The sequence below is a fragment of the Lacerta agilis genome, chromosome 16, assembly GCF_009819535.1.
Source record: "Lacerta agilis isolate rLacAgi1 chromosome 16, rLacAgi1.pri, whole genome shotgun sequence".
Taxonomy (NCBI): domain Eukaryota; kingdom Metazoa; phylum Chordata; class Lepidosauria; order Squamata; family Lacertidae; genus Lacerta; species Lacerta agilis.
In genome coordinates, this window is record NC_046327.1 from 13,444,787 (window position 1) to 13,454,810 (window position 10,024).

Genomic DNA, 10,024 nt, shown 5'->3' on the forward strand with positions numbered 1-10,024 from the left:
CTCGCGTCCTCCTTGCCGCCTCCTCCTCCTCCGCCGCCGCCGCCAGCATGTCTTCCAACTCCAGCCTCAGCACCATGCAGCGCCTGGTGGAGCAGCTGAAACTGGAGGCCGGCGTGGAGAGGATCCGGGTGAGCAGAGCGGCTTGGAGAGCCGGACGCGCGGCTCCGTTTGCTCTCCAGACCCCGAGGCGTCCTTTGTCCTCTGTATAGTGGCGGGCGGTTCACGGTGGGGTGGAGGAGGCATTGCTCTCCCATCGCCGCTCCTTCGAGAGGAGCTGAATCGCAGGTCAGGCCGTCGGCGGATCGGGAAGCTTTTTGTCCTTTTCCGACTACACAGAGGGGCTGGGGCATCTTCTCGGCCTGCATCAAAACGCGCACTTTCGCAGCTGGTCGGCGAGAGGCCGTTCGCTGGCTCGTTGGAAGCGGCAGGAAGCCCATTCAGAGCCAGACCGGGGGGGGGGGTCTCATCTGACAAAGAATGGGGCTTTATTTGGCGTCCTTAACTGATATAGTTAGGCCTCTCTCGGCTTGCTTCCAAGGGTTTTTGTTTTCGTAGCGTTTTTTATTTTCCTCTCTTGCTGCTAGTTTAAAAAAAAAAAAAAATGGGCGAGGTATCTTGGTTAGTTTTCCTACTGTGAATTGCCAGATAGATTGCTAAACGTGGATCTAACGCTGGTGTTTATTTCGTACTGGATATTGCTAATTAACTTGCTGGTATGCGTTAGGCACATGGAAACTTTTGATGTGTTTTTAGCGCACTGTTAATTATCTGACTGTTTATCAGTGTTTTATTGCTTTGAACGAACAGCTGTCAGTGTCATACTGTAGTTTTGTACTGAACTATTTAATTTGTTGTGGCTGTTGCATTTAAATCATATATTTTGTGAAATGCTCAGGACACAGAATTTTTGTGGGAAATGCTGGAAATTGACAGACAGTGGTTTTTTTTTATCTTCGGCAACCTTTGTGATCATATGTTTGAGAGAATGCACGACTGAAGCCCATTCTCGACCATTTCATAAATTCTGTAGCGTTTAAGGAGGTTCAGAATTTTACTTTTCATTTCTGGCAGCAGCTGAGCTGAAGGCTCTTGCCTGGTTGCTAATTCTTTTGGCTGCCACTCTGGCTCCGCTATTTGAAATACGCCTTTGTTCCCAAAGAGGCGCGCTGTGGATAGTAGGAATGAGATGTGGCGCCCCCTAATTTGCGATCACAGAAGAGGCTCACAGTGTTTTGTCAACAGGAATGGCCTTTGTGCAAATGCCCTCTTGAGTGGATACTTTAACAGGCTCCGAGAGCTTTTATTAGACCAGCTCTCCTGTGGAATCACAAGAACAAAAACCGGAAAGCAAACTTTTCAAAATTTTAATTTTAACTTTAGGATGAAGGTCTGATAATAAAACAGGACAAAGGAATAGACTGTGTCAAGTTGGATGAGGGCACATCAGTGACACAAAACTGATTCAAAGAGAGGATAATGACAGCTAACAGCAAAATCCTAGCCTTGCAGTTTGCTTGGTAATATTAACCATTTTCTGTAAATCTAGTTGGACTCTGAAAAGCACTCTCTCTTTCTCAACAGCATCTAAAAAGAGAAGACTTCAGCCTTCCCAGTGTGGTGCTTTTTAGATGTTTTGGACTCCAGGTCCCATCATCCCTGACCATTGGATATGCTAGTTGGAACTGATGGGAATTGTTAATCAAAAACATCTGAAAGGTTCCAGATCCTGAAAGGCTTTTTTAAAGCTGCGTATGTTTACTAAATTCACCAGGGTTCTCCAACACATAGCTGATAGGTTTTCAGTCCTGTTCAGAGTTGTACCCTTACTTAGTTTTTTTTGTCCTGTTGAACATGGATGATACTACTGGGTCACACAACATTAGCCCCAATGTTTCCTGCTGTTAATTTGCAACAGCTCTTCGAGGTCTCAGAGAGAGCAACATGTGAGTTCTTTTGCTATGCAAAGGGAGCTTGGTCAGGGAGGTTTACTTCCAAGTAGGCATGCCTAAGAGCAAGCTGTTAGGTTTTCAAACACATTATTTACTTGAATAACACAGGAGGTAGAGAGTCAGTTCTGAGTTCTGTATCAGGGTGAGACTTTGTGGGAACGATCCTCCATTTGATTAGGGATTTGATGGCATTCTGGTGCTTTATTTACTTCCGCCTTCTGCAAAGTTTACTTTTTAGCAGAAGATCCCAGAAACCTCCAAAGCAGCTGTATCTTTGTTAAGTTTTGCCTATAGTGCTCAACCTTACACACCAGCCTTCACCAGCCTCTGCATACAATGGGACTTACTCCTAGGTAAATCAGCATAGCAGTTTTCGCCCTATGGGTGTTTTCGGGAGTAAGTCCCAGTGAATTCACAGAATTGTACTACATGGCGTTCAGTCACACGGTACTTCAAAAGAGGGTACTCCGCTCCAGGTAGTTTCAAAAATCCATACTTTTTTCAGAGAAATAGATAAAATGGGGATATGAACACATTTTGGGTTTTGAAGCTTTAAAAGAGACAATCCAAATGGAGTTGATGCATGACACTTATTTTTTACTGCTTATACCTCCATTTTTATTTCTGATTTTAATTTCTCATGGCATGAGGAAAACAGGAAGGCAAAACCACTTTTAAATGCTCTGTTAACACATAAACAAGCTCTAAAGAGATTCTGAGGAAGTGCTAAGAATGCCCCTTGTCTGAAACCCTGGAGAGCCACTGGCCAGTCAATCTTGGTTCAACCTTGGGTCCCCCAGATGTTGTTGGACTACACATCCCATCATCCCTGACCAGGGGATGATGGAAGTTGTGGTCCAACGAATGTCTGGGGACCCAAGGTTGAAGGACACTGGCAATAGTGAGCTAGAAGAACCAATGGTTTAACTTGGTACAGGCATCCCACACACACACACACTTGTGCACAATCGACAGAGAAGAGACTGGAGGCACACCAGGGCTTTGTTTAGGCTGCTCAGCCTCCCCGCCTAACAGCTGATGTGCGTGGTAGCACAGCAGCTGCTGCCTTCCTGCTCTTACTCCAGCCTCCTGCCAGCCCCAGAGCTTCAATACCAGTTGTAGGTATTTTTGGTACAGCATTTTTGATTTTTGGAGAGTAGCATTTTGGAGAAAGAGCAGCAGAGAGGGTGCTTAGAGGGTGCTCCCCACTTACGCGATTTTCAACTCCCGCATGAGTGAGGAGTTGCTTGCATAAGGCAGCAGGCAGCTTCCTATGTTTAGCTTGAACTGTTGTCAGTGGTATATTCAGCTGCTCAGCCATGCTATTCATGGTGCACAATGAATGCTGGGCCCAGCCTCTTATTTCTGCAGGCACAAGTTGACATGTAAGTGCTGCTGTAAGCTGTATGTGCTTTACCGACTTATTAATAAATGCACCTTCCACTCAGAGGTTTTCGTGCCCCGGGGATGCTGAGATGTCACAAACTCAGCTTCGATTTGGCCTGGCAGGATGATGTAGAATAAGGTGGTCATTTGCTTTTGAATAGGCAGCTGGGAAAGTGGAACTGCCTGTATCTGCACAACTAGGTTGTAGTAGTCAGGAGGAGGATGTAGTTGTCTTTTATTATTATTAATCATTTATATATAGTTCATTAACATGAAATATTCATTGGTTGACTCGCATGCACAATCTCATCTCGCCTCTGCCATCCGTCCCCTTGTTTCTGTTTCTCCATCCCAACTGTCAAACTTCAGATGGCGAGCTCCGCGGGGCAGAGACCTGCCTGTGCTCATGCTCCCCATAGGGATCCCAAGTACACCAGGCCTGCTGTGTAGATAATGATGAAATAAGAAATAAAGTGGTACCTCAGTTTACTAACTTAATCCATTCCGGAATTTTGTTCTTAAACCGAAACTGTTCTTAAACTGAGGCACGCTTTCCCTAATGAGGCATCCCGCCACCGGTGCCCTTCCACTATTCGGATTCCGTTTTTAGACCGAGGAAAAGTTTGCAAACCGGGACACTACTTCTGGTTTTGTGGAGTTCGTAAACTGAATAGTTCGTAAACAGGGCTGTTCTTAAACCAAAGTACCACTGTAATACAGAGCATTTAATTAACAGTGTACTTCGTCTTGCTGTTCTGTGGAATGAGATTTTATTACAGGTTAACTCTCACTTCAGGAAGAATTTGGGCGATGGAATTTAATACGCCATTGGGTAATATTTTTAGAATTCTGACTGGGGGGGTATGCGCCATGTCACTGTAGCTCACGAGGAAACAGAAGGACATGGATTGTGATGTAAATAACACAGAAGATCCCCATGAATTGCGATGCGGGTCCACACAGGCATTTGACTATAAAAGCAAGCTCTCCCTGCAGAAAAGTTGGATGCAATGAGACCTGCTCATTTCTTGTGTTATTGGTTTATTTTTATGAAAACACCTGTTCAACTATTTTCATATAAAACCAATTCAAGGTGTTGGAATAGAAGGGAGGGGAGTTCAGAGTGGCAGGATTTTCCCCTACCGCATATTTCCAAAGCTTTACATCTGCCTTGTATTAAAATTTAATTTCCTCCAATACCTGCGCAAAGTTCAGCCAGGTACAAAGCAGTAAAATTATTTGCTAATCAGTGGAGCACACCACACACTCTCCTTCTGCTAACCGTTTTGCAGCTAAAATGCAGCCATCTGCTAAGAGATTCAGACAGAGCTTGAGGGTTATTAATTTATTTTCAGCGTGCTCCAGGGACTTTGCCACCTGCTCCTAAGCTAACACAGTTCAGGCTTGTCTTTTGTCCTCGTAAAAAGCTACAGCTCCTACCCATAATGGAGCAGTGCTCAGGAAACTACAGCACTAAAGGAGGGCTTAGTGGTGTTCCTTATCTTGCTTGGAGCTCCTCTGATGAGGACCAGAACATGTGTGAAAAAGAAAATGCTGTTTCATTTATTATGGTAGTCATTTTTTTCAAAAGCTTAACTCAACGCAGCTTACAAAAACAATGATTAAAGCAGAAATAAAACAAGAATAAAACCAACCTAAAATACAACAATATGCATAAAAATAAGCAAAGACTATAAAATTGGGGACGGGGTGGTGCTGTGATCTAAACCACTGAGCCTACAGCTTTCTGATCAGAAGGTTGGCGGTTCAAATCCCCACGACGGGGTGAGCTTCTGTTGTTCGGTCCCAGCTCCTGCCCACGTAGCAGTTCGAAAGCACGTCAAAATGCAAGTACTGTAGATAAATAGATACCACTCTGGCGGGAAGGTAAACGGCGTTTCCATGCACTGCGCTGCTTTGCCAGAAGCAGCTTTGTCATGCTGGCCACATGACCCGGAAGCTGTCTGTGGACAAACGCCAGCTCCCTCAGCCTATAGAGCGAGATGAGCACTGCAACCCCAGAGTCGTCTGTGACTGGACCTAACGGTCAGGGGTACCTTTATAAAATTGCAATGCCTTTTTATAACATGGGCATTGGAAGCATCCCTAATAATAATAATAATAATTTATTTATACCCCAATATGATCCAATATGAACAGGCTTTGTATGTCCCAAACAGAATTCCCAGAGTTCTCCTTTAGCTTTTATAGCCAATGACATTGTTAGACCGATTCTGGTTGGGTATTTCTGTCATTCTTTCTATTCCCAGCACTCAGGCTGCAGGTGCTGTTGCTTATTGTAGCCAAAAGAAGCACCACTGGTGCACAAGAGGGAAGGTATCAGCAGGCTTGGGTAAACCCTGATGTTTACATAAGGTTGGGGGGGGCATGTAAGAGAAACCAGTGAAGACTGAGCATGCTCAGTGGCCGCGGACTGTTGACTGACTGTTTGGTAGGGGAGATGAAAAACACAGGGGAAGCGGGATAAAATGGAGTGGTTGCATTTTTTATTGCAAACCTCAACTCTTTGTCAGAGGCTATTAGGCACAAAAGCTAAATTCAATATCTCTGTATACCTCTGACTGCTGGGTCTTGGGGAGAACAGGGAGGGCTATTGCCTTCATACCCTCTTTCTGTGCTTCCTGGAGGCACCTGGCTGGCCTCTGCTGGAAACAGGGTGCTAAACTATATGAATAGCAGGGCTCCACATGCATTGGATGGTCTCGCAGCTGTTCAAGCTGCAGAAGCCCTGCCAGGAATAAACAGACAAACTTACTTAGCCTTCATTTTTTTTAACTAGTCCTAAGCATCTTATGCAAACAACTGTCATTATGTTCTGTAGCAATAAAATCCTCAGGTAATTATTACACGCTGTACAAGGAAATAACGCCTCAAACCTGTTGCCTTTCAGTTTCCGTGAATGACATTCAGGTTTTGCATCTTCCATTTGCAGCAAAACAATGTCACGGCGACTTCTAAAAAAGAAGAACCCTCTGTTAAGTTCTCCTGTGTTTTTCTCCCGTCCAGGTCTCTCAGGCAGCTGCAGAGCTTCAGCAGTACTGTATGCAGAACGCTTGCAAAGATGCTTTGCTTGTGGGCGTTCCTGCGGGGAGCAACCCATTTCGAGAGCCGAGGTCCTGTGCGTTGCTCTGAAGACAGGTATGGTGATCCTTTCAGAAACTTGCATCTCTCTTAAGAGCATAGGGCAGGATCCAATGAACCCTGGAGGACATGAAACTAAATAGACAAGTTTTGGGGCTTCTGTTTCCCAAAAATAGCAGGCACACCCAAATTGCTGCACTGCAAAACATGGGCGTAGCCAGGATATTTGGGGGGGGCAGGCCTTTTCGGGGGGCAGAACCGATGTGATTGGTCAGTTAGTTAAATATTTCTATTGTTTTACTTGATCTGGGAGGGGCAGCTGTGCCCCCCCAGCTATGCCCATGCTGCAAAATACTTTTAAAGTTACAGAAACCATTGCAAAATACTTTTTGAGTTACAGAAACCATTTGTAATGTGGCAGAAGCACTTGCTGATCAAAGAAGAAAAAAATTAAAATCCCAGGAGCCACACACTCTTTTGGCATAAACCGTATCCTTAGAATCTACATTAGGGTATGCGTTTTACTCCCGAGTTGTGCAACCGAGTGTGCCATTCTCGGATGAGGAAGGAAACCTGTTTTTTTAAAAGGTACCATTTCAGAGAGCAGGCGGAAGCTCATAAAATGACTTGCTCCTCCATACAAAACAATTCCCTACATATAGGAAACTAACATTTCCCCCCCAAACATGGTAGTTTGCGTTTTTTAAAAATATGCTTTGAACAGTGTCATTCATTCTTTATTACGGTCAAAGACCAGCTCTTAAAAAGGAGGTAAAGTAAAAATAAAAAATAAATACAGCGGATCCCTTTGACGAAACATTTTCCAGTGTCATTGTAGAGGAGCTCTCCTCTGCGGTCCAAAGCAGTACAGTCTGGAAATGCGTTTACCATCTTACCTTCTTCTTGAGAGTGTTTAGGGCTTGATGTATGTCACTCTTACCAAGTAAAATTGTAGAGAAGAAAAAGGGCATCTACTGGTAGGGGGCATTTGAGATGAACAATTTACTTCCAGCTTGGTTCAGAATCTTAGACTTCAGCAAGTTTTAAGAACCCTTGGGCACTGCCAAATGGCAACTCTTTTCAGGTTGGATTCAGTCACATAGCAGCAAATTCACATTGCACAATTAAAGCTGGTTTGGAGGTGCTGTGCAACAAACCTACATCCCCAAAAGTGTTAGCAAACGTTCCGCTAGGGCAAGTTGTGAGACTGCCCCCCCAGGTAGGGACGAAGCCTGGGTGCACTCCTGGCTACTCGAGTCCAGTGGCACATTGATATGCGATTGTTCCCCAGCGTGAAGAACAACATACACAAGCCATTAAGGCTAAACTATTTTATTGTAGATAAGATGCAGAGTGTGTCTCTGCTTGCCAGCTCAGTAAGTCAGAGCTGTGCATAATGCATCTAGCATCTCTCTCGAGCCAGAACAGAAAGTGAAAGTAAAGATATCACATGGTTGAGAGAAAGACAAAACAACTGTCTTTCTCATGGGAAATACACAAGTCATGTCAGCCTCGCTGCTGCTGCTTTTGCAGCTCTGTCTGTACCAATATCCTAACAAAAAGACTGGACTTTTTTATATAGGGGAATGCTCATTAAGTAGCCAACACTGTATAATCTCCTTGCAAACAAATTGGGGTGAATACGCAATAAGCGGATCGCAGGGATGCATCCTTGGACTTCGGTCCAAGGTGGGATGATGCAGGCAGGACTCAGCTTGATCTTCAGAGGCTTGTCAGCAGGGGAAGGCAACAGGTTTTTACACTCTTCCCACTGACATCCTTGAGTGCATGAGTGCACTGTTAATTTCTCCCAACTTTGGCTGATTCCCTTTTGCTCATATAGCTGGGGTGGGATGCAAGGAGAGTAAACCACTGGAGTTGGCTATCCTGACACTGAGCAACCCAGCCCACTCAGTCACTTAGATCTACAGAATTGGCACTTTTAAAAGCGCCAGGTAATGTCCGTTCCACACTTGCAAGGCATCAACCCTTCAGTGTGGCAGCCGCTGAATTCTCTGCCCATTTATATTAGGTAGGCACCCTTGCTGTTGTTTTTTGGCAACTGCCAAAAACATTGATGCATCTAATTTTAGAATGTGACTTTACCATGTATAACAGCTTTAAGATTGCTGATTTTATCTGTGTTTTAAAATGTCATGTTAGCTTGTTTTTAATACATGATTCTCCTTGTTTACCACTTAAGAGGGGTTTTTAAAAAATTATTAAATGGCATACAAATTATGTTTAAATAAAATGATCAGGGGTATCACGGGTGGTGCAGTGTGAGTCTCTGTGGTCAGACAGATGCTTTGCATGTCCTTTCACGGGCACAAACTTTTGTCTGTTGTAGTGATAGGATTCTTGCTGCTGTGATTAACTTGTGAAGCGGAAGACAACCCTTTGATAAAGCTTTTTCCCCTCTTATGTTGCAGGGAAGGTTATTGAAAAGTTATCTTCAGACATGAGAGGAAATCCTGGCAGCCTTCTTTTCAACAAACACGTCTATGCCCTTACTTCTGTGTGGCCAAAACAGTATCTTTAGATATTTATTACTGCTTGACTATCTTTGTAACTGACTAGATCTTTTACTAATACTTGTGTAAAAGCATTTTTTTTTTAAGGAAGAGGCTTTCCTTTTGTAATTGAATCAGCTTCTTTTCTACACTTACTCCCCCGAGATGTTTACATTCTGGAAAAGAAAATTACCAAATGACTTCTTGCTCTGTTGTTGTGCCTGAATGAGACACTCACTAGGTACCTCCTTAGTAGCTGCTTTGTGTTTTCTGATTAAAATGTTCACTAGGCATGACCCAGCCAAAGGCAAATCCTTTTAATGCAGCAATACTGTGCGTATTCACCTCATTTGGACTTCCTGTTGGATAAATATGCATAGGATCAGGCTCCATTTCTCATTAATTTCAATGGGACATGCTCAATAACATTCTTAACTTCCTTTTTGAAATTGGAGACTTGAAAGTTCTAAATTTTGGCAGGAGTGAACCCCATGCCCATCTATCCAGCATGGAAAGAAATATTATTTATAAAACATTGCTCTTTTGCTATTCCTGAAAGCATTGAGAATATAGAAATAGCTGATTCCATCTGCTGCACAGATAGAATTCCCAAGCATCCCCTACACTAGGTTTAGTGTGTCTTTAGTTTTTATTGTGCTTCTACAGAAAACCGTTTCTTTGAAATGTCTAAGATGTAACTCTGCAGGTAATTACAGACAAGAAGACTACACTACACTACATAAACACTTCTATAGGTCACTTTTTCAAGGCTTGCAACATTATTGGAACCTGTACAAATGTGTTTTGGGGGTGGGGTGCCTTTGATTTTTGTTTATCAAGCACTTTTACACACACACACACACAGACTGTTTACTTTTAAAAAAAAGAATATCCTGTTTACACACCATTGTTTGTATTAATATATTAGAAGCTGAAATAAAAATTTCTTTCCCTAACTATTTGGGACACTGTTGTATGGAAAGAGGAAGCACTTTGGGTAACAAACAGAAATATTTTTGATGAGGGAGTTTTCAATGTAAAGGAATCTTATATCCACTGAAGGAATTTGGAAAG

General features: G+C 43.4%; 1 protein-coding gene across 1 annotated transcript; it reads left to right on the forward strand.

Annotated features, from left to right (window-relative positions):
• Nucleotides 1-9,225, forward strand: GNG10 (G protein subunit gamma 10). The gene is made up of 3 exons (XM_033172721.1): nt 1-128; nt 6,363-6,494; nt 8,870-9,225. The coding sequence occupies exons 1-2, from the start codon at nt 48-50 to the stop codon at nt 6,486-6,488; spliced, it is 207 nt and encodes a 68-aa protein (XP_033028612.1). The 5' UTR covers nt 1-47; the 3' UTR covers nt 6,489-6,494; nt 8,870-9,225.
• The last annotated feature ends 799 nt before the right edge of the window (nt 9,226-10,024 follow it).

Bases quoted from the DNA above. Each gene is read 5' to 3' on its own strand.
- GNG10 (XM_033172721.1), top strand. From the start codon at position 48: ATGTCTTCCAACTCCAGCCTCAGCACCATGCAGCGCCTGGTGGAGCAG. The intron at 129-6,362 runs GTGAGCAGAGCG...TCTCCCGTCCAG, and splicing joins CCGGCGTGGAGAGGATCCGG to GTCTCTCAGGCAGCTGCAGA.